Here is a 24,519-nt window from a genome sequence, read left to right as displayed (position 1 = left end):
AGAACTGGAAGCACTCTCTTGCTTCTGGGGCTCTCATAGGCTTTTCATGGTCACACATTCTCCTGTGGGCAGCACTGGACCCTTCTCGTGGCTATTACTAGGGCCAAGGTGAAGTCTCATTTATATAAGAAACTGAAGGACCAGAAGGGGCTGTGAAAAGAGGCTTACATAGTCTGGGCTGCTTCTGCCACCAGAGATACAGTTCAGCAGATTGAGTTTGCAAGCACCTGACCTAGATGTCAGTCACAGGATGGGCACTTAGCAAAATAGCAGGCATGGGTGAAAGTCCCCATGGGCATGAGTTACAGAGAATTCCCAGAGACACACGCGGATTGCTTTACACAGTTCAGCTCAAAAATCCTGAACACAGCCCTGGCCCCTTCCTCCCTCTGTTGGACCTCCAGCCTCCATCTAGCCCAGAGCTCCTGAATGGTCACGCAGTGTGGATGGTGAGCGAGGTGCTCACCATCTAGAACGCGGGACAAAAACAAAAGCGCCTCCCCTTCCTCAAGCTGCCTGTGACTGAATTCCTCTGAGGACCCATGGCTCACAGCCACAGCTCAGCATCTGGCTCGCAGAGCCGGGGGCACTGGGATGTGGAACAAGAGGTCATTTGCAAGGTTTGAGGTTCAGTGGTGGAGGACAGAGCCAGGCCCTGGCTCCTGCCCTGGCCCAATTTTTCAAGTGAGCAGTAGAGGAACCTCTGTTCTCCGAGCTTAGTTTCCCCTTCCGTCAGGGTTTTGAGCCAGTCTGTCGCCACTTGAACTCAGAAAAATCCTTCCTAATGAATTGGGTGGTAGTAAGGTCAATGGCTGGATATGGGTGATTAATGAGCAAAGTTAAAATGAAAGAATATATTTCAGGATTTACTGCTGTGTCTGAATTAAGAAGATCAAGTGTGCAAATGTAACAAGTTGATGAAATTCATGCTAAAGGTGTTTAAATTTGTGGGAGGTCATTGCTTTGGACTGAGCTCCCGCATCAGACCCCAGCATACCATACCTAACCAATATGTTTTCACTCATGCTAAAAGTCACGTAATCAAACTGAACTTTGAAACAGGCCACTTTTCCAAAAACCAGGAAATTCTCAGCAAACAATCAGAAGAGGTTCAGTCGGCTTAAACTACAGTAGGGAATACTTTTTGAAAATGTTGAGGGTGAATTTTTTATTTCCATCAGTTAACACATCACATTTTAAAAATATACACCAATAATTCACTATTTATCTATGTTGTCTTTGACTAAGATGTAATGTTCTTATTTTTTAAGACCCTATATTTGCCTGACTTATAAGTTATTGCTAAGTAGCTGACTCAGGGTGATTTTTTTTTTAATTTTTACAGACTGCATTTTGATTCATTGTACACAAATGGGGCACAACTTTTCATTTCCATGGTTGTATACAATGTAGATTCACACCATTCGTGTAATCATACATATACATAGGGTAATACTATCTGTCTCATTCTACTATTCTACTTTCCTTCCCCCACCCTCTCCCTCCCCAGTTTCCTCTACACCATGCAAAGTTCCTTCATTCTTTTCCCACCTCTCTATGTATCATCATCCTCTTATCAGAGAAAACATTTGACCTTTGGTTTCTTGGACTTGGCCTATTTTACTTACCATGATATTTTCCAACTTCATCCATTTACCAGCAAATGCCATAATTTTATTCTTCTTTATGGCTGAGTAATATTCCATTGTGTATATATATCACTGTTTCTTTATCCATTCAACTGAAGGTCGTCTTAGTTGGTTCCACAATCTAGCTATTGTGAATTGAACTGCTATGAACATTGATGTGGCTGCATCACTGTAGTATGCTGACTTTAAATCCTCTGGGTATAAACTGAGGAGTGGGATAGCTGGGTCAAATGGTGGGTCCATTCCAAGTTTTCTGAGGAATCTCCACACTGCTTTCCAGAGTGACAGCACCAATTTGTAGCTCTACCAGCAATGTATGAGTGTGCCTTTTTCCCCACATCCACACCAACACTTATTATTGCTTGTGTTCTTGATAATAGCCATTCTAATTAGAGTTAGATGAAATCTTAGGGTGGTTTTAATTTGCATTTCTCTAATTACTAGGGTTGATGAGCACTTTTTCATATATCTGTTGATCACCTGTAGATCTTCTGTGAAGTGTCTGCTCAGTTCCTTAGCCCATTTATTGATTGGGTTCTTTGTATTTTTGGTGTAAAGTTTTTTAAGTTCTTTATGAACTTTGGAGATTAGTGCTCTATCTGAAGTGTGTGTGGAAAATATTTTCTCCCACTCTGTAGGCTCTCTTTTCACATTATTGATTGTTTCCTTTGCTGAGAAAAAGCTTTTTAGTTTGAATCCATCCCATTTATTGCTTCTTGCTTTTATTTCTTGCATTATGGGGGTTTTGTTAAGGAAGTCTGGTCCTAAGCCAGCATGATGGAGATTCTGGCCTACTTTTTCTTCTATTTGGTGAAGGGTCTCAGATCTAATTCCTAGATCCTTGATCCACTTTGAGTCGAGTTTTATACAGGAGAGATAGGGGTTTAATTTCATTTTATTGCATATGGATTTCCAGTTTTGCCAGCACCATTTGTTGAAGAGACTATCTTTTCTCCATTGTAAGTTTTTGGCACCCTCGTCTAGTATGATATAACTGAACTTATGTGGGTATGTCTCTGTGTGTTCTCTCCTGTATCATTGGTCTACCTGTCTATTTTGGTGCCAATACCAAGCTGTTTTTGTTACTATTCCTCTATAGTAGAGTTTTAGTTCTGGTATTGTGATACCTCCTGCATCACTCTTCCTTCCCACTCTTTGTCTATTCTGGGTCTTTTGTTCTTCCAGATGAATTTCACGATTGTTTTCTCTATTTCTATGAGAAATGTCATTGGGATTTTAATTGGAATTGTGTTAAATCTGTATAGTGCCTTTGGAAGTATGGCCATTTTGATAATATTAATTCTGCCTATCCAAGAACACAGGAGATCTTTCCATCTTCTAAGGTCGTCTTCAATTTCTTTCTTTAATGTTCTGTAGTTTTCATTGTAGAGATCTTTCACCTCTTTGGTTAGATTGATTTCCAAGTATTTTTTTTTCGAGGCTATTGTGAATGGAGTTGTTTTCCTCATTTTCCTTTCAGATGTTTCATCACTTATGAATAAAAATGCTTTAGATTTATGCATGTGGATTGTATAGCCTGCTATTTTGCTGAATTCATTTATAAGGTCTAGAAGTTTTCTGGTGGAGTTTTTTGGATCCTCTAAATATAGAATCATGTCATCGGCAAATAGCAACAGCTTGAGTTCTTCTTTTCCTATTTGTATTCCTTTAATTTCTTTGGTCTGTCTGATTGTTCTGGCTAGAGTTTCAAGGACAGTGTTGAACAGAAGTGGTGAAAGAGGATATCCCTGTCTTGTTCCAGTTTTTAAGGGGAATGCTTTCAGATTTTATCCATTTAGAATGATGTTGGCCAGGGGCTTAGCATAAATAGCCTTTACAATGTTGAGGTATGTACCTACTATTCCTATTTTTTCTAGTGTTTTGAGTATGAAGGGGTGTTATATTTTGTTGACCACTTTCTCTGCAGCTATTGAAATAATCATATGATTCTTAACCTTAAGTCTATTGATGTGATGAATTACATTTATTGATTTCTGGATGTTGACCCAACCTTGCATCCATGGGATGAACCCCACTTGATCGTGGTGTACTATCTTCTTAATATGTTTTTGTATGCGATTTGCCAGAATTTTGTTAAGGATTTTTGTGTCTATATTCATCAGAAATATCGGTCTAAAATTTTCTTTCCTTGATGTGTCTTTGTCTGGTTTTGGTATCAGAGTGATACTAGCTTCATAGAATGAGTTTGGAAGGGTTCCCTCCTTTTCTGTTTCCTCGACTACTTTGAGGACTATTGGAATGAGTTCTTCTTTGAAAGTCTTGTAGAACTCAGCTGAGAATCTGTCTGGTCCTGGGCTTTTCTTGGATGGTAGGTTTATAATGGCTTCTTCTATTTCATTGCTTGATATCGATCTGTTTAAACTGTGTATGTCCTACTGGTTCAGTTTGAGAGGATCATAGTCTCTAGAAATTTGTTGATGTCTTTGATATTTTCTATTTTGTTGGAGTATAGATTTTCAAAGTAGCTTGTCATTATGTTATATTTCTCAGTGGTGTCTGTCATGATATTTCCTTTTTCATCATGAATTTTAGTAATTTGTGTTTTCTCTCTCTTTGTTAGTGTGGCTAAGGGTTTATTTTGTTTACTTTTTCGAAGAACCAACTTTTTGTTTTGTCAGTTTTTTTAATTGTTTCTTCTGTTTCAATTTCATTGATTTCAGCTCTGATTTTAATTATTTTCTGTCCTCTACTACTTTGATGTTCTTCTGTTCTTCTTTTTCTAGGGCTTTGAGCTGTAATCTTAGGTCATTTAGGCGCTGATTTTTTTTTTCTTTTCTTGAATGCACTGTAATGAATTTTCCTCTTAGTACTGCTTTCATAGTGTCTGCTTTCAGAGATTTTGATATGTTGTATTGTCATTCTTATTTACGTCTAAGACTTTTTTTTTATTTCCTCCCTGATGTTTTCTGTTATCCACACTTCATTCAGTAGCATAATATTTAGTCTCCAGGTGTTGGAGTAATTTCTGTTTTTTATTTTGTCATTGATTTATAATTTCATTCTATTATGATCTGATAGAACACAAGGTAGTATCTCTCTTTTTTTTTTTTTTTTTGCATTTACAAGGGCTTCTTTGTGCCATAACATATGGTCTATTTTATAGAAGGTTCCATGAGCTGCTGAGAAGAAAGTATATTTGCTTGTTGAAGGATGGAATATTCTATATGTGTCTGTTAAGTCTAAGTTATTGATTGTGTTATTGAGTTCTGTGGTTTCTTTGTTTAGTTTTTGTTTGGAAGATCTATCCAGTGGTGACAGCGATATGTTAAAGTCACCCAGAAGTATTGTGTTGTGGTCTATTTGATTCCTGAAATTGAGAAGCATTTGTTTGATGTGCATGATGTGCAATTATTTGGGGCATATTTATGATTTTTATGTCTTCCTGATTTATGGTTCCCTTAAGCAGTATGAAATGTCCTTCTTTATCCCTTCTGACTAACTTTGACTTGAAGTCCACCTTATCTGAACTAAGGATGGAAACCACACCCGTTTTTACTGAGTCCGTGCGTGTGGTAGGTTTTTCCCATCCTTTCACCTTTAGCCTGTGGATGTCCTTTTCTATGAATGAGTCTCTTGAAGGCAGCATATTGTTGGGTCTTTCTTTTTAATCCAATCTGCCAATTTCTGTCTTTTGATTGATGAGTTTAGGCCATTAACATTTAGGGTTATTATGGAGATATGATTTGTATTCTCAGTCTTTTGGGCTTATTTTTGGTTTTTAACTTGACTTGATTTCTCCTTTGATTGGTTTTTCCTTTAAGGTAGTTCCTCCCTTTGCTGACCTACATTGTTGTTTTTCATTTCCTCCTCATGGAATATTTTGCTGAGAATGTTCTGTAGCGTAGGCTTTCTATTTGTAATTTTTTTTAACTTTTTGTTTATCCTAGAAGGATTTTATTTTGTCTTCAAATCTGAAGGTTAGTTTTGCTGGGTATAGGATTCTTGGTTGGCAACCATGTTCTTTCAGAGCTTGAAATATGTTGTTCCAGGCCCTTCTAGCTTTTAGGGTCTGGGCTGAGAAATCTGCTTATATCCATATTGGTTTCCCCCTTTATGTAATCTGATGCTTTTCTCTCGCAGCCTTCAAAATTCCATCTTTATTTTGTATGTGAGGCATTTTCATTATAATGTGCCTTGGTGTGAATCTGTTTTAATTTTGTGCATTTGGTGTTCTGTAACCCCCCTCTTGTAGTTGATTTTCCATTTCATTCTTCATGTTTGGGAAATTTTCTGATATTATTTCATTGAATAGGTTGTTCATTCCTTTGGTTTGTACCTCTGCCTTCCTCAGTCCTGATAATTCTTAAATTTGGCCTTTTCATGATGTCCCATAGTTCTTGGAGGTTTCGTTCATGATTTCTTACTATCTTCTCTGTTTGACCAACTTTATTTTCAAGATTAAATATTTTGTCTTCATTGTCTGAGGTTCTGTCTTCCAAGTGATTTAGTCTGTTGGTGATGCTTTCCATTGAGTTTTTTATTTGGTTTATTGATTTCTTCATTTCAAGGATTTGTTTTTTTTTTTTTTTTTAAGAATCTGTTGAAATGATCTTTTGCTTCCTGCAGTTGTTCTTTCAACTGCTTATTGGTGTGCTCATTCATTTCCTGCATTTGCTCTCTTATCTCATCCTTTGCTTTATGAATCATTTTTTTTTGTAATCATACATCTACATAGGGTAATGGTGTTTAATTCATTCTGTTATTTTTTCCTTCCCCCCCACCCCTCCCACTCGTCTTTTCCCTCTATACAGTCCCTCCTTTCTCCATTCTTGCCCCCCTCCCACCCTCCATTATGTGTCATCATTCGCTTATCAGCAAGATCATTCGTCCTTTGGTTTTTTGAGATAGGCTTATCTCACTTCGCATGATATTCTCCAATTTCATCCATTTGCCTGCAAATACCATAATTTTATTATTCTTTATAGCTGAATAATATTCCATTATATATATATATATATTATATATATATATCACAGTTTCTTTATCCATTCATCAATTGAAGGACATCTAGGTTGGTTCCACAATCTGGCTATTGTGAATTGAGCAGCTATGAACATTGATGTGTCTGTATCTCTGTAGTATGCTGATTTTAAGTCCTTTGGGTATAGGCCGAGGAGTGGGATATCTGGGTCAAATGGTGGGTCCATTCCAAGCTTTCTGAGGAATCTCCACACTGCTTTCCAGAGTGGCTGCACTAATTTGCAACCCCACCAGCAATGTATGAGTGTACCTTTTTCCCCACATCCTTGCCAACACCTATTGTTGCTTGTATTCTTGATAATCGCCATTCTAATTGAGGTGAGATGGAATCTTAGGGTAGTTTTGATTTGCTTTTTTCTTATTACTAGAGATGTTGAACATTTTTTCATATATCTGTTGACTGCTTGTAGATCTTCTTCTGTGAAGTGTCTGTTCATTTCCTTAGCCCATTTGTTGATTGGATTATTTGTATTCTTGGTGTAGTTTTTTGAGTTCTTTATATATTCTGGAAATTAGTGCTTTATCTGAAGTATGAGTGGCAAAGATTTTCTCCCACTCTGTAGGTTCTCTCTTCACATTGCTGATAGTTTCCTTTGCTGAGAAAAAACTTTTTAGTTTGAATGTATCCCAGTTATTGATTCTTGCTTTTATTTCTTGTGCTATGGGAGACCTGTTAAGGAAGTCTGATCCTAACCCAACAAGTTGAAGATTTGGACCTATTTTTTCTTCTATAAGATGAAGGGTCTCTGGTCTGATTCCGAGGTCCTTGATCTCATCAATCATTTTAATTATGTATATTCTGAATTCCTTTTCTGACATTTCTTCTACCATGCTATCACTGAATTCTATTAATATAGAATCTAGGTTTGTTTGGAACATTTTCTTCCCTTGTTTTTTCATGTTGTTCATGTATCTTTCCCTCTAGCAGTGCAGGTCCTGGGGTATTACAGTTCCCCCCTATAGGCTTATAGTGACCCTATAGGTTTCCAAAACCTCTTCTTTAAGGGGGAGATCAATATTAGCAGTGCCCAGTACAGACAGTATGCAGCCCTAAACCAAAAAGCCCCTATGAAGACATTAACAATATTGTCATAATAAACAGAGAGGATGTGTTCAATTATTATCTACAGTGTAACAAATAGATTTGCAATAAGGTCTGCAGTTTCTAATGGAGGACAAAGGATGGGGAAGGGTGTAGGATATAACTGTTAATGGGACAAGAATAGAGTATATAGAAGTTCTAGATCTGAGGAAGAATGAAAGTGCATCAAAAGAAATTGGTTGTTAGCATGAGAAAAGGGAGAAAGAGACTCTGAGAAAACAGGTAATAAAGAGGAAAATAGAGCAAGAAAAATAAAGAAATAACATCTTAAAAAATTTCAAAAAGGAGAAAAAGAAAAACTACACTATAACAGTCATATACTATTCAAACCCCCCAGTCTTCAGCAGCCTGAGGCATGGGAGGTACCTAACAATGAGTTTCCAGTCTCTAGTAGGCATCTCAGGATGGGATTTGCCCCACCTAAAGATGGGAACTTCCGCTTCCAGGATAATCCAAGATGGCCAAATGGCTTCCAAATGTGTTGGCAAATGGGGAGCTGCAGCTCGGGGTGTGGGCGTGGTTGGCCAGGGGTCCTGTAGGCAGGGTGTGGTCAGTCTGGTTGGGGGTTCCTGGAGACAGGACTCCATCAGTCTGGCTGGGGGGTCCTGCAGGTCCTGGCTGTTGTCTCAAAATGGCAGCAGCCATGTGTAACCAAACCTGCAGGTACTGTGACAGTGGACTTCCAGGCAACAGTAGGCAGCTGGTGATCCACTGGCAGTCTGTGGTTGGTCTGCAGGCTACTGGTGGATGATCAGCAGGTGAACCTTGAGCGGTGGGTGATGAGTAGGTGAAAGGCAGGTGATGGGGAGGCAAGAGGCAGGCAAATGGGCAAATGAGGGATGATTGGTGCCAGTCAGTGAGAAATCTACACTCAAAGAGGAGTTGATATGCTGGCAGACTGCAGATGATTGCAGCAGACAAATGGGGTAAACAGCAGGAGATTGATAAGCAGTAAAGACTGCCTCACAGAGAAACAGATATCCTCTGCTTGAAACCTGAGTTAAGGAGCGTCAAAGAATGCAGCCTCCCTCTAGTCCACCACCTTGGATCTCTCTCAAGGTGATGTATGTTAATCCCTAAATGGGTAATAAAATAAACCAATGTCACACACAAAAGCTTATTTGAAAAAAGTTATTTTTAAAATGGAGTATTATCTTACCACAGTACAATCTGCTAATTTGAAAGATCAAAGAGATTGCATGGGGCACAGGGTGTAGTAAAGGAACTCAAATGATAACTATTGGCTACTTTGAATTATTTTATTCACCTGATCCAAGCACCTGGTATTGAATGTATCAAGCTTGATAAACTTGTTTTGCTTTTAAGGACAAGCCACAATTAAGTAAAAACTTATAATTTATTTATTGGATGGAAATGATAATAGTATAAAAGTCCTGTGATCCTTATATTATTTGCCTGCACTATGAAAGATTATAATTCTGATTTATTAAAAAATTTATATAGTGAAAACAAAGAAATGAAGCCATGAAAAGATGGGGAGGAAATGCAAGTGCATTTTGCTAATTCAAAGAAACCCATCTGAAAAGGCTACAAGCTGCATGATTCCAACTACATAACATTTTAGAGAAGGCAACACTATGGAGACAGTAGAAGTTTAGCCAGGCGTGGTGGTGCACACCTGAAATCCTGATGATTGCAAGTTCAAAGTCAGTCCTACCAATTTAGCAAGGCCCTACACAACTTAGTGAGAATCTGTCTCAAAATAAAAAATAAAGGGTTAGAAATGTGGTTCAGTGGTAAGTGCAATCCCCAGCACCAAAAAAAAAAAAAAAAAAAAAAAAAAAAGGTTCAGTGGTTGCTAGGAGTTGGGAGTGGGAAGGATGAACAAGTGGAGCAGAGAGGATTCTGAGAGCAGTGGAACTATGCTGTATGATACTTAAATGGTGGATACGTGTTATCGTACATTAATCCAAATCCATAGACTGTGGAACACCAAGAGTGACTCCTCTGTGAAATATGGACTGTCGTCATGTGATAATGAATAATGATGTCAGTGTAGGTTCTACCCTTGTTCACAAATGTACCACTCTGGTGGTGGGCGGGTATTAAGGGGGAGGTTGGGTATCCATGTGTTAGAGTGAATACAGATGGGAAATCTCTGTACCTTCCTCTCAATTTTGCCATGAACTTAAAACTGCTCTTTTAAAAAGTCTTCTTATAAAAGAAAACAAAAAATCAAATTCAGTAACCTTTAAAAATACATTGACAAAGTCTTGCATAATACATCTTTAAGTTTGAAAATTTGTGAATGAACCTCATTACAGAAATGACATATATGGTTGAAAAGAATCTTTTTTTTTTTTAAATTTCAGGGGAAGAAACATTGTTGATCAAATATATTTTGAGAGCTATAGAAAATACTATTAATGATGCTGCATAAGCTCTTTGACTATAATACTTTTAAGTTCACAAATTTGCTACTACACATTAGAAAATAAAACTCAAATCAGTCATTTGAAATAGAAATACTTTTATGGGTATTTTGTCTGATTTTTAACATACTGACTAATTCAATAAGTTCCATTGTTGTACTGGTTTTGTTTTAAATCTTAATAAATACATAAAACCCCCAGAATTTCATACATATGTGACATTCATATTGCCAATTATTACTTTTTAAAATCTTCCCTCTCAGTTACAGTATTTCACCATCAAATACATGCAGAAAGAACTCAGACTTGGTCTTTCAACTGTCTGTATCCATTTTCATTCATGGTCCTTGCTCGGAATCAGCGATTGTGGCTGCATTCCAGTGAGGCATTCTATGAATCAATGAGTAGACCCAAACTACCAGAAGCTGTAAGACTGCACTCCTGAGTTTAGCCTTGAGACAGATTAATTCTCAATAAGGAAATGCTACCTTAGAACTATATGTTCTGATTGTCCCATGAATAATGGTCAATAAAGGACTAGCAAAAATGATATGCAAATCCTTGAGACTATGGTCAGTGTGTTTAATATATTGTGTCACCTTTGTAGTAAAATAAAAATGAATATGCCATATGTAAATTAGCCCTCATTTTAGAGAACAAATTTGCCAAAATAATAAATGAGTATGAAATAATCCTTTTTCTAAAACATGAAACAATTTAAAATAAAATTAGTTCAAGATGAGAGTTCTATTTGCTTAAGACAAGCAGCTTCCAGAGTAGATGCATTTATTTTTAGCTGCAAATACATCACCCTTCAACATGTATACAAGTTATAAATTCTGAAAATTAAGTCTGCTAGAGTCTTGTAACCTCCTTTATTCATATGTCTTAATACTTCAATGCAGATTCTCAGGATGTCACACATTAAATATGCCAGGAAGGACTCTGGGGAGAAGAACTTGTATCAGTTTAAGAAAAGAAAGACTTCCTTTTATTGTCTGGGGCTACTAAGACCAAATGAGATGAATGCTCCCATTTTATGTCAAACATCAAAGTCAAAGTAGTAATCTTAAAAAGGAATAGGCTGGTTCTGATTTTATACTTTCCTATATATAGCTACCTTATAATAAAACAAACAGTACTAACAGCCTTGGTGTAAACTAATTTTCCACTGTGTAAACTAATTTTCCACATATCAAACATGGTGTTCGATTCATTACCTTAAATAAACAACACAAAATGTAAATTGGTGACTTGAATTAAAGGTTATAAATATCCAATATTCCAAGAACAATTAGATAAAGAAAAGAATATCAAATACTCTAAACACTATTTTTCATATTCCTAAGACTATAAAATAAGGTGTCTACATAAATAAAAAAAATTCAATTCAACTGAACACATATACAATACAAACCAATGAACTGCATTAGAAATTCATAAGCATTTAAAGACAACACACAAGCATATAAAAAATCTGTAAGTGAAAAACATTGCAAACAAGAATAACTTCTGACTTCGGTGTTAACTCTTAGTGTACAGTACTGGATTTACAGTAACAAGGGCAGTAAAAACACTGAGGTCACTTTATGTCAGCCGATGAGCCTTCACAGGACATCAAATACTTGGCTTTCATAAATGTTTTTAGGTTTGGGTTTTGTAATAAATAGGTAATAAATATCTGCAGGTCACTATACGCTGAGAGCTTATCTTTCTCCATTGGAAAGTCTTTCTCCAGAGTCACAATGTCTCAGAGGCAGCCCAGTGGGCGGGGAGTTGGGATTTTGCAGGAAGTCCATCAACAAGGCTACCTTGTCATCTATGTGCTCCTGCAGTTGATGCATTCGCTGATCAATGTAGTCCACAAGTTTCTTTTCCATCAGTTCCATATTTTTAGAGAGAATCTTCTCCAAGTAGGAGCAAATAGGCTGTTCTTCCATTCTAAAAATAAAGTTGAAGAAGTTTATCAATTTTCCCGACTATTACAACAAAAACAAGCAAGTCGTGCAACTAGCAGTCAATGAACATGGCTGAAACTTGTGTCCACAGTTGCACTGTGACCAAAACACATAGGCAACAGGTGACCACAGCAGCCCTGAATGCCCAACACTTACTCCTTACTTCTTCTTCTTAAGTATTCAATTGAAGTGGGAATATAAAAGTGAATACCCATCCTTTAAAAACAAGTCTTTGGGAATGGCCTTTAAAATTATAAGTTCCAAATAAAAACTGATTTTGCCCAACTTTTTTTTTTAAAATACCTTTTCCAAAGCAACCCTATAATCATATAGCTTTATCCTCTTAAATACAAACAACTTTACTAAAATACTAGAAGGTTCTTTGCTAATCTGATCTGAATATGTTTATGAATTTAACTAGGATGAACACACAAAAATAAATAGAATCAAAAGCACACCAATTTCTAAAATCCACAATGCTCAGGGTTTCCATAATTCCTTCAGGGGTTCAATGAGGTAAAAGTGCTTTTATATTAATAGTTAAGATGTTATTTGACTTTTTCATCCTCATTCTCTCATGAATATGCAGTGGCATTTTCCAGAGTCTACACAATGTATATCATTGCTCTGATGACTAAAAAAAAAAAAATCAAGGCTGTGAATTCTCTTTAGAATTTCCTCAGGTAGTAGATTCACTGTATAAAGAAGTGCATTTTCATAGATTAACTATTATCCGTATTCCTGCTGTTCTATACTAGCTATCTTATTACATATGCTATAGTGTAAGATCCATGAGAATGTGGCCAAAAGCTCTACAGAGTTGCATAAATCTAAAACATTATTCTTGTTAAACTTTTTAAAAAGTTTGGCTATTTTTATAAACACTTATGTTGCTATGTAAAGGTTTAACTGTTATTGATAAACATATATTTTATATAACTGCAAACTAAAAGATTTTTGGAGTCCTCAATTATTTTTAAGAGGGTAAACACTGAAAAGTTTGATCTTGGCATAATGCCCTGCTGAGCCGTTTAAGTCATTGTTCATGATATCGCTATAACCATTCACCTACCATGAGATATTTTGATTGATTGATTGGCACTATTACAAATAGACCTCCTATGAACAATTGTGTACAGCTTTTTATGTTGCCACATATTTTCATTTCTTAGGGATAAATGCTCAGGATGATGGTTGATAGGTTGTATCATAATTATGTGTTTAGTTGTTAAGAAACTGCCCAGATATTTTTTTAGGGTGGTTGTACCATTAATTCCCAGCAATGTATGAGATCTAGCTTCTCTTTATTCTTGTCAGCATTTGGTATTGTTTTTAATTTTAAATTTTAGTCATTCAAATAGGTGTACAGAGATACCTTGTGGTTTTAATATGCATTCCCTAATAGCAATGAAGTCAATTGATCATCTTTTCCTGGGCTTATTTGCTACTTATATATCCATCTTCCTAATAATTCTTCATATCTTTTATTCATGTTCTAGTTAGTTGGTATTGTTTAAAAACAAGTTTTGCAAATTCTTCATATATTTTAGATACAAGGCATTTGTTGGATTCTTGACTTACAAATATTTTCTCCCAGTCTATATTACTCCTCTTACCAGGGTCTTTCATATGTAGAATTTGTAAATATTGAATGGATTGTACATACCAATTATTCATTTTATGGATCATGCTTTTGGTGATATCTAAGAACTATTTTCCTAGGTCCTTAAAAATTTCTCTCATATATTAAAAAGGTTTTACAGTTTTATACTTTAACATTTTAGTCTATGCTCTACTGTGTGTTAATCTTCGTATAACATACATTTATATCATGGTTCATTTTTTGGCCTGTGAATATCCAGTTGTTCCAGCACCACATGCTAAAAGATTATTATCCCTCCATTGAATGACTTTTGAAACTTGGTAGAAAATCAGTTCGTTTACTTATATAGAGCAGTATTTCTGTGCTTTCTGTTCTATTCTATTCATCTGTGTCTAGCCATCATACCAAATACCAGATTCTTGAAATCCAATAGTGATTTCTCTCCTTTATTCTTAAAAAAAAAAAATTCTAGCACTATTATCTTTCCACTTATAATTTTCTACTTCCAAATTTCGGAATCATCTCATTCATATTTACAAAAAATTCTTGTTAAACTTGATAGGAATTGTGCTAAACATATATATCAATTAAGAGAAAACTGACATTACTGTTGAGTTTTCAAATCCATTAACATGGTATATTGCTCCATTTCTTTAGGTCTTCTTTCATCAGTATTTTACAATTTTCAGTCCACATGTCCTCTGTGTTTTGTCAGAATTATATGTATAATTATGTTATAAACATGTTTTACATGCATTTTTATGTATTTATTTCTTTGGTGGTAAGTTAGTTGGGGTATCAGGATAATACCGGCTTCATGAAATGTGTGGGAAGTCTTCCCTCCTCTCCTATTTTTTGGAAGTGTGTAAAAGTGGTGTTCTTTAAATGTTTATCAGAATTCTCCAGTGGAAGAATTTGTGACAGGATATTTCCTTTTCATGATGTCTCCAATTACAAATTCAATATTTAGTGGCCATAGAGGCATTTTGTTATTTCATGTTGATTGAGTTTGGTAATTTGTGTTTTTTGAGGAATTAACTCATTTCTTCCCAGTTGTCAAATCAATGAGCATCAAATTGTCATAATATTCCCTTATCTTTATAAGGGCTTTGGGGCCTTTAATGATAGTTCCCATTACTTTCCTCATATTGGTGATTTGTGTCATCTCTCTTATTTGCCAGTCTTGCTAGAAATTTGTCAATACTACTGAAATTTTCAAAGGATCAGCTTTTTAATTGATTTTTTTTTCAATTAAATAGATTTCCATTCTTTAACATTTCTTTCTTTCTGCTTGCTTTGGTTTTGTTTTGCTTGGCTTTTAAAAGACAAATTCAATTTCTTTAGTGGTTATAAGACTATTCAGATTATCTGCTTCACTTTTACTGAGTAGCTGCAGTTTCATGCTCTTGATTTGAAAACTCTGCTCTTTACAAATGCAAGCATATAGTACTATACATATCCTTACCAAAACATCTTTAGCTCAACCACACAAATTTTGATCTATTGTATTTTCATGTATTTCTAAAAAAAAAAAATTTTCTGTTGAGACTTCATGAATCATAGATTTACATTTGTTGTTTAATCTACAAGTGTTTAGTAAATCTAAATGTCTTGTCTTTCTATTATTGACATGATTTCTTGTCTTTTGTAGCCAGTGAAAGTACTTTCTATGGTCCAATTCTCTTAAATTTGGTTAGGTTTCCTTTAAGACTCATCAATAATTTATATAATTTATCTCTGTGAATCTTCAAAAATAAATAAATAAATAAAAGAGTGTATTCTGCTACAGTTGACAGAGTCTTCTATAAATGACAATTTGATCCTGCTGGTGGTTAGTGGTGTTTAGTTAAAAACTAATATAACTACCTCATTTTTAGATGAAAATTCTAAGCAAAGAGAGATTAAGCAATAAATAAATAAACTATGACCAAAGTCCTGAATTTCAACCTAGAACACTATTTTGACACACTAAATTGTGAAAAGGATTAAGAATGTACTAAGTCTTTAGCCACTTAATCAAACATGTTGTAAAGATAAGGGATTAAGAGACCAGGGCATAAAAACTTGTAAAAGACTTTTTGATTATTCCAAAGTTAACCTAGACCAAATATAATCTACAAAGCAACGACAAGCTTAACATACCCAGCCAGAAAATAACATAAACATAAATAAAAATAAAAACAATGGAAAGATCATGATTCCCACAGTGCCTCTCCACTCCCGCAGATAACTTCCTACTCCAACTCACAGTGCTGCTGCACACCCTTCCCCTCGAGGCCCGGGAACTGTGCAGCACCTTCAGTTACAGGCACCATTACAAAGCCACCCATTCCACTCTGCAGAACAGACACTCCCCACAAGGGGGTTCACGGAAAAATGTAAAAACTGCTAAGATTTTCCCTGGAAACAGAGTTCTCATTGAGACAAACCTGTCTCCTTCATCTGATTCTCTCACCTACCGGCTCTAAGCCACACTGGTCTTAGATAAAATACTCACGCAACACCGACAATGCCTTCACGGGGCTTGGAGAGGTTTTCCTGCCACTTGGCATTATGTCCCACTCGGAGATGGTTGACTTGACTGCATAAATTCTGGAGAAAGGGCAGCAACTCGGAGCTGGGCAGGGAGCTGCCACTTGCTTTCTTCGGTGAGAAAGAAGAGACTGCATTTTTAAGATCATTTTCAAGAAGGGAATGGTTCTGCGGCGCAGTCTTACACCCGTCACGGTTGGTGGTACTTCCCTCCCCAGGTGGCCTTGTGCTTTCATCCATGAAAGTCTGCACGTTTTCAGTCCCGTTTGCAGAGGTCAATCCAGTTCTGAACGGGAAAGGTGTGGAGGACGACTTGTCCGGGGGTCCTGAGGTGGACGACGGCTGGAGCGCAGTCATGTGCTTGTACCCGGCAGTTCCCAAAACGGACTGGAGCTGCTCTCCAAGGGGAATACGGTTCTAAGCGAAGGAAGCAGGTAGATGTCAAGATTAAAAACGACAGCTAACTTTTTAAAAAAATATTTTTAGTTGTAGATGGACACGATACCTTTATTTTATTTATTTTTTAAATATATTTTTAGTTGCAGACGGACACAATACCTTTATTTATTTTTTAAATATACTTTTAGTTGCAGATGGACACAATACCTTTATTTTATTTATTTAGGTGTTTTTTATTTGGTGCTGGGGATCGAACCCAGTGCCTCACATGTGCTAGGCAAGTGCTCCACCAACTGAGCTGCAACCCTGGCCCGACAGGTAACTTCTGCAGTCCTTCCGTGGAGTCGGGCACTGTGCATTCCTTCACTTGATCCTCAAAACATCCTCAGGAAGTAGGTCATTACTATTCAATATTGAGGTGAAGAGACCCAGTCAAGAGGTCCCTGGCCAAGGTAACCAGCTGGTAAGCAGCAGAACCAGCACATAAATCCAAGCAACCTAACTCCACAGGCAAGAGTTAAAATTCTTTTCTAAAGAAAAATTAACATAAATACTAACATGCAGAGTAAAATTGAAGTGATGTATTTTAATACTTTAACTACAAATTCCTCCTTAAATTATGACAATGATTTATGACAATAAGAATGATACTCTCAATTGAATTACAATAATTGATCATTTTCTTAGAACTCAATTATGTCATTCCCCAACTTTCAACATATGGTAAGCTATTCATTTTCACCTGGTCCTATCTTTTGCAATGAGTTTTTCGAGGAGGCTGTATGCTATTGCACTATTTAAAGCTGGATATTTTATGGATACATTTGTGACATTTTCAATAACTAAATGAGCTACCACTTGGCTGTGTTTAAGAATTTCCTCCTTAATAAGAGTTACAGGCCTAGGGATGTGGCTCAATGGTAGAGCACTTGCCTGTCATGTGTGAGGTCCTGGGTTCAATCCCTAGTGCACACACACACACACACACACAAAGTTCCATATTGGTACTATGACTAAATTGCTTCTGTGTTATTCTTTCCTGAGAAGATTTCATCTTGAAGAGAAAGTATACTATCTCCCTATAAGGCTTTTCAATTTTTCCATTGAGGAAAGACAAAAGGGCCTCTAACTGAACTGTCCATGTGAGGGCATATGGAGCTCTTAAATTCAAAGTGTAGAAGCTCACTATAGGTTTTTATCAGGGTTTATCATCCTATACTTATTGCTCTTCAATTTTTGAAAGATGGGCTGAAAAAGTAATTATCAAAATTAGCTAAAGAAACTCAGTTCATATATTCATCTTGACATTCTAAAAATTATTCCAAGACCAGTCAGATGTACATTCATTTATCAATAAATGTTTACCAGAAATTTGTGTGCTAAGCTCCACTTGAGGTATGAGAAATATAGTAGTGAACAAATTAAAATCTCTTACCTCTTAGAATCTTCAGACAGTAGGGAGAGACTACCAGAAAAGAAGGAAGGAAAGAAGGGAAGGAGGAGGAAAGGTAAGGAAGAAATACATCATGGGATGTAGATGGTGATAAATACCTTAGGGAAAAATAAAGCAGGAAAGGGGATAATGAGGGCCAGAGAATTGGAGGCAGCAGCAACTGTAATAGCAAGTACCCATCCGATTTATTTTATTGAAATTCACTTTGGAAAAGGCTCTTTATAGAGAAATGTTAGCCTTTTGTCAATTTTTCTTGTCCTATGGAATGCAAGTTTTAAATGAATCTTAAAATATTCCTGGAACAAGATGGATTATATTTCCAAAATTTTAACATTAAACAACATTCCTTTAGATCAAAGGAGGTTCACTCCTTTAATTTATTTCTGTATGACACCGCTTACATGATCTAGACTGTAAAAATCCTTAGAAGCAGGCTGTAGACAAATTGATCATTTTTACACCTTAGAAAGTGCTCAAACCAGCATATAACTCACCAAAGTTGCTTAATAAATACTTGCTGAATGATGGGTGAATGAATTCCTGAAAAATTGTGAAGTTCTTCAGTCAAAACTTTTTATAGGAGGGTATGTCAACAAACTGTGACTTTTGCAAACTATGAACAGATGACAGTTAAATCAATAATAAGAATTAAAAGTTTAGCTGGGTGCAGTGGCGCACACCTGTAATCCCAGCTACTTTGGAGACTGAGACAAAAAAAAAATTGCAAGTTCAAGGACAGCCTAGACACCTAAGCAAAACCCTGTCTAAAATAAAATAAGAAGGGCCAGGGATGTAGCCCAGTGGTAGAGTGCTTGCCTAGTATGCATCAGTCCCTGGGTTCAATCCCCAGTATCACAGGAAAAAAAAAAAAAAAATTTATTTTAATATACTGCACTTCCTTACAAAAGGCCATCATTTTGAAATTTTTACTATGTGGAAAGATAAACATTTCTACTTACCTGCTGCTGAAATCTAACCATATTCATCAACTGCTGAGCTCCAGGTGATAACTTTGACCCCATGGAGTCCATTATGGTTTGGACCTTGTCAAGGTCTATCCTTGATCCTAGAGCAGGAGAGCTTGGTGAAGAATTTGCTAAAGCTGGTCTCACATATACGACGACTTTACTGATGAACACGCACTGCTTTTCACCAAAGGACAGCAACTATTATGAAACAAAAAGGTCCAGGAAATAATGGTATTAAAAACAATAATTTAAAGTCACTTCCTAGTATTACCAAATCGAGTGAAATATTCAAGAATCTAAAAATTAATCTCAAGTATGTTTTTAAGTTGTCTTTAAAATAGTCATAGAAAAATTTCCATTTTAACATAAGGCTCAGATCAACTATTTAAATAAAGAAATCCTTTTCAAACTAAAACAATACACATAAAATAAGTTTGATAAGTTTAAAGTTTTACTTAATTTAAGGAATTAAAAATAAATAATCTGAGACCTTAACATACCACCATTTGGTATAATATTATTTAATGCAAATGTCGTTGTCTAGAAGCCCAAGCAGTATTTACTAAAATCCTAGATACGATTCAGTCTTTTAGGATTTAGAACTGTAAGGAAATGTTAAAATCAGAGCTTGCAGCCTAACTCCTCTGGTTCTATCCCAGTGCAACCTAGGGCTTCAAACATGCACGGCATGGGCTCTACCCTTGGGCTATACTCCAGTGTTTTATGTTGTCCATGTTTCTAAACCAAAAGACACTTCATGTGTGGTCCACAGAACAGAGTAGTAAAATGAAAGGGAACAGCTTTGGATCAGACACACCTGGGTTTTCATTATGACTCAACAACCTATGTAACCCTGGCAAATGCTAAAACTTGAGTCAGCAGAAAAATGAGATCTGGCTTATGTGTAAAAATGTCTAGTATCTACCACAGAGGAAGTGCTCAAAAATCTGTATCAGGTAAACTTTTATTTTCACCTTCATATGCTACTGCCCCAGAACAAGTTTTCATATATAACCCAGAGGTTCAATGAATGAACCAACCCTTCATTTCCATACAACAGTTACAAAAAAAATATTCACCAGAGTGACACACACAAACCCAAGTGTCAACAGGTAAATGGAGAACTATGCTCTAAAAACTAAGTGTGTAACCAAAGATGTAAGTCCTCAACAATCCAGGAAATAGCCATTAAATTTATATATTATCTCCCAACCAATTCTCCCTCTTCTGCTTTGTAATCCCCACACACTTCCTCACCATCACATATAGCATCTATTTCACTCAATGAGTCTGCTTATTACTGTCTTGCTCCAGTAGAACATAAACAACATGAGGGCAGGTATTTCTTTTACTATTGGTAATTCCTAAATGCCTATGTGGCATCAATGGACATTCAAATATTCACTTTCATGAGTTCTGTGAGTTCTCTCTACCTGCTATGAAAATCACTTATGTTTTCTTTTTCAAAAACTAAGTCTCACAATCTCCTATAAGTGATAATAAATGTAGAACTTCAGAGTCAAAAAATACCCAAGAGTTTTCTTTCATCAGTCCCCTAAATTTACTCCTGAAGTAGGTCCAAACAGATGAAGTAGCTTCCTCAGGCTGGTGTGACAGTAACAAAGCTGAATTAATATTCTGGTTGTGTATTTCCCACTGTTCTAGACTTTGATATCACCACTAATGTTCACCTTAACAATATCTTTATGCTGAAGTCAACAGTCCCAAACCCTTTAACTTCTTGGTTCTCTTCTCTGAAACTTTTCTCACTACATTCATTCTTGATTCAGGGGTCAAAGTTTTGTTTGTAATTGTTTTGGCAACACAGGTTTGCAGAAAGATTAAAAAATGTTTTAGCTAAATTTCCCAAAACTTTGAAATACAGCACTACTATATTAACAAAATATTTTCCATAGCTTAACTGGTGAAAGTTTAAAAAAAATCAATGTTAAAAAGGATCAAAAATATTTTAGGAAAGTAATTTTCTTTTACATACTTACTATTTCTTATTAAAACTAGGGACAATAAAGGACTAATTATTTCTTAATAAAACTAGGGACAATACAGAAGATAATTACATATAGAACAAAAATTAGATAAAATTGAAATAAGTTAAAGTTGGGTGATGGCTTACCTTTATTTTACAGGCACGTGTGGAAGATTCCAATTTTAGATATTTTTTGTATAAAATAATCTTTTCATGTTCACTAAAAATTAAAAAAATAACTTTTTAGTTAAATCCCTGCTTTTAACAGTTATAATTCAAAATAAATGTTTCCAGGCCAATACCCAATCCTGAGACTCAAGTTTTCCTGGTGAGGCACAGGGAGTTGGGGCTCCTGAATGCACTGCACTGCCCTAAGGACCACACTGGGTCACTTATGGTAGAGGAGAGAACTGAAGGAGTAACACACGTTCAGTCACGGCGCACAGGCCACACATAGTCTAACTCAATAAACACACCTATTATTCTCAACTTGCGCAGGACATAGAACAGTTCAGAATTTCGATCATATTTTAAAAATGCAGCAGAATCTGCTGGGAGCTGGGGGCACAGAGCTTAAGTTTTATAACAGGTTATTAAAGAGGCTGCACTTGAAAGGGGCTTCCTAGAGGAACACTGTGCTCGGGGTTCCAGACTGATGGATTCATTAATTTCAGGAACATCTGGGAAGCCAGCCGCTGAGTGAAAGGAGAGACTAGGAACACTCATCAGGGCTCCTCCTCATAAACCCTTCCACTAACCAGCTGTGACCTACCCCTCACTTCCACTTACCCAGCCCTACATTTCCACATCTACGAAAACAACCAGGCTGATGTGCCTGCCTGGAAGAGGCGTCCAGGCGACACCATGCCTGGCTACTGCTAGGTTTCGTGCTCTCCCTCGGGTCTGGCATCAACGCCAGCCGTGAGCAACGCCCCGTTCAGAGGAGCAGCGCCAGCGGGCGCGCCTCGCACCTGCCGTCGGGGACGGAGCAGGCGCGCTTGCCCCTGCCGGTGCCGCAGTACTCCTCTCCCGCGTACACCTCCATGTTTCTCGCCGAGCTCAGGATGGCCAGCGCGAGGACCTCTTCACCCCGCTCGGGGTCGCAGCTCAGGTCGAGGAAGCAGGGGGCTCCGCCTCGGGGGTCGGGGGTCCCGCTCAGGCGCACCAGGTCCTGGCTGAGGACAAGGCGGGTGCAGACGTGACGCTCCGCTTCGCTGCGCGCTCGCCACCCGCCTGGCGCCCCTCACTCGCACCGGCCCTCGAGGCCCGCGCGCCTTCCCGCAACGCAGGGGCCTCGGAAAGGCAGCGCTCAGGAACCGGGCCTGGCCCACGGCCCGCCCTCTCCTCTCCTGCCCGACCTGCTACCGACTCCAGCCCGTCCAACCCACAAGCTGGGTCTGCGCACGCCGGCAACGCGGCTCTCCGGGCGACTTGTGCGCCGTCCGGGCGGCCAGGAGCGGCCCCTCGTTCCCAGGCGGGCGAGGCGGATGCGCCTGCCAGCGCTCCCCGGCCTCCCGCCCCGCGGCGCCCCGCCGCTCCCCGCCCGCGTCCCCCGCTGTCTCCCCGGGAGCGTGGCTGTCGCCGAGCGCCCCGACCCGGGACCCGGCGGCCCGGCGCACCCCGGAGCAGGCGGCGCCAGCAGCTCCTCCCAGTCGAGGTCCGGGGCACCGACGCCAGCCCGGGTGAGGAGGAGGCTCTGGGCCAGGGCCCCGCTCGCCGCGCCCCAGGAAGAGGCCAGCGTGGGGCGGCCGGTCAGTCCCGCGTCCTGGGTTCGGGTCTCCATTCCGCCGCCTCCAGCCGCAGCCAGCCCCGGAACCTCTCTGGCAGGGCTGGAGTTTCGGTCGGCGCAGAGCGGAGGGAAGGACGCACAGCGACTTCCGGCTGTCTCGAGACAAACCCCGGCGGCGCCGCTTCTCGCCTCTGTGGGGCGATATCGGCAAGCCGAGGGACGCATGCGCCCTGCCGTGCGGCTCCGGAAGCGCGCTCCAAATCTGCGGGCGGAGAGGTGGAGGGCGGGGCGGACGTTGGCGTGGAGAAGTCCGTGCGTTTCGGCGGACGGTTGCGGAGGTGCGGCGGACGTGTGCTCCTGGCTCCCCGGGTCCTGCGGGCCTGTTGGCCACTGGAGTGGACGCCGGGATCTTTCCCGCTCCGGCCTGAGCAACGTCGCGCCTGCGGCTTCTGGGGCGCCGAGCGGCGGCGGCGGATTCGTGTGGTGGTGGTTCTCTCCGGCGCTCGGCGCCCGCCAGGCGCTCTCGGTGGAGGGAGGGTCGCGGGGCTGCGAGGCCGGGGCCTGCAGGCGGCGCCGGCAGTGCAGCGGCCGAGACAGGGCGGACCGGGCCAGGTTTCCAGCAGCTAGGAAGTGATGCTCCCGGTGACAGAAATGCGAAGGTCCCGAAGATCCAGCGGGTGTGGATGGAGAAATGTGGGAATTAGAGTTTTCCTGTTATGTGGGATCAGAAGTAGATCAGATCTCTTTGTCCTTTCTTTGCACAGCCCGTTTTGAAAAAAATGGAAATGAGATTCAAAGAAAATGTGAATGACAGTGTCCTTAAATTTAAGGTATACCCTTGTATTTATGTTACTCCTTTTATAAAATTAAATTTGTTCTGGGTCATGTTAATATTTTCAGGACTTGTATTCTGGCCTCATGATTTGATGGAAAATTATTCTTAGTCTTTTATTCTTAAAGTTTTGGGATTCACACATCAGGGTATATGCCTGATGATAAGAGAATGTACTGCTTTTATTTACTTGTGGAATCGTGCTAGAACAATTATGAATGTAATGTGTTTTCCACAGTTAATCCCCTGGTAGATTTGCTTGGATTTAAGGAGAGAAACAGCCAAATGTCTGATGAAGTACAGAATATAAGGCGTTAGATATTCTTAACTAATAATATTGCAAGGTTAATGATGGCCAAGATTAGTACTCCATACCCATTTCAAGTTGTGTATATCAGTGTTTCTGTCCTCTTAGGATCCTAAGAAATCTTTGATCCATGTTAACAAGTATTGATTATTGAAAGGAAAATGGTCTCTTCCTCTGAAACACCAATTTTCAGTTTCATGAGCAAAGATCAGTATCTGGATTTTAACTTCCTTAAATAAGACTGAATGATTGCAAGTCAAAATTAATGAGTACTGTAGTCTTCATTTTCTTTCATTTCCATACGTTCATTTTCTTTCACTTCCCTATGTTCCATTTTCTGTTATTTCTATATATTCTTAGGAAATACTTTATGCCTTGCTGAAGTGTGAAGTATAGATGTGTTTTATGAAATTGATAGAGTTGTAGCAGTTACTCGGACACTCACAATGTAAGAAGAAAAAGAAGAAATAGGAAATTCTCTCTTGTACTTATTTTCGTTGTCAGGGTCATTTTGCTCTTGCCCAGGTGGCCTTGACTTTACTGTGTCTATGTGTGTGTGTGGTGCTGGGGATGGAACCCGAGGCCTTCTGTATGCTAGCCAAGTAC

General features: G+C 38.6%; 1 protein-coding gene across 2 annotated transcripts; it reads right to left on the bottom strand.

Annotated features, from left to right (window-relative positions):
• Positions 1–10,117: 10,117 nt before the first annotated feature.
• On the bottom strand, positions 10,118–22,896 carry C5H10orf88 (chromosome 5 C10orf88 homolog). Of its 2 annotated transcripts, XM_047553883.1 has the most exons (6): positions 22,665–22,896; positions 22,017–22,220; positions 21,193–21,265; positions 19,050–19,256; positions 16,204–16,655; positions 10,118–12,086 (listed from the first exon to the last, which is right to left on the bottom strand). In XM_047553883.1, the coding sequence occupies exons 1-6, from the start codon at positions 22,826–22,828 to the stop codon at positions 11,852–11,854; spliced, it is 1,335 nt and encodes a 444-aa protein (XP_047409839.1). In that variant the 5' UTR covers positions 22,829–22,896; the 3' UTR covers positions 10,118–11,851. The 2 variants fall into 2 exon arrangements, with proteins under 2 accessions (XP_047409839.1, XP_047409840.1); XM_047553884.1 differs by lacking the exon at positions 22,017–22,220.
• Between the last annotated feature and the right edge of the window lie 1,623 nt (positions 22,897–24,519).

The sequence above is a fragment of the Sciurus carolinensis genome, chromosome 5, assembly GCF_902686445.1.
Source record: "Sciurus carolinensis chromosome 5, mSciCar1.2, whole genome shotgun sequence".
Taxonomy (NCBI): domain Eukaryota; kingdom Metazoa; phylum Chordata; class Mammalia; order Rodentia; family Sciuridae; genus Sciurus; species Sciurus carolinensis.
The sequence above is the reverse complement of the archived record's forward strand: the minus strand, read 5'-3'. Positions and strand labels throughout refer to the sequence as shown.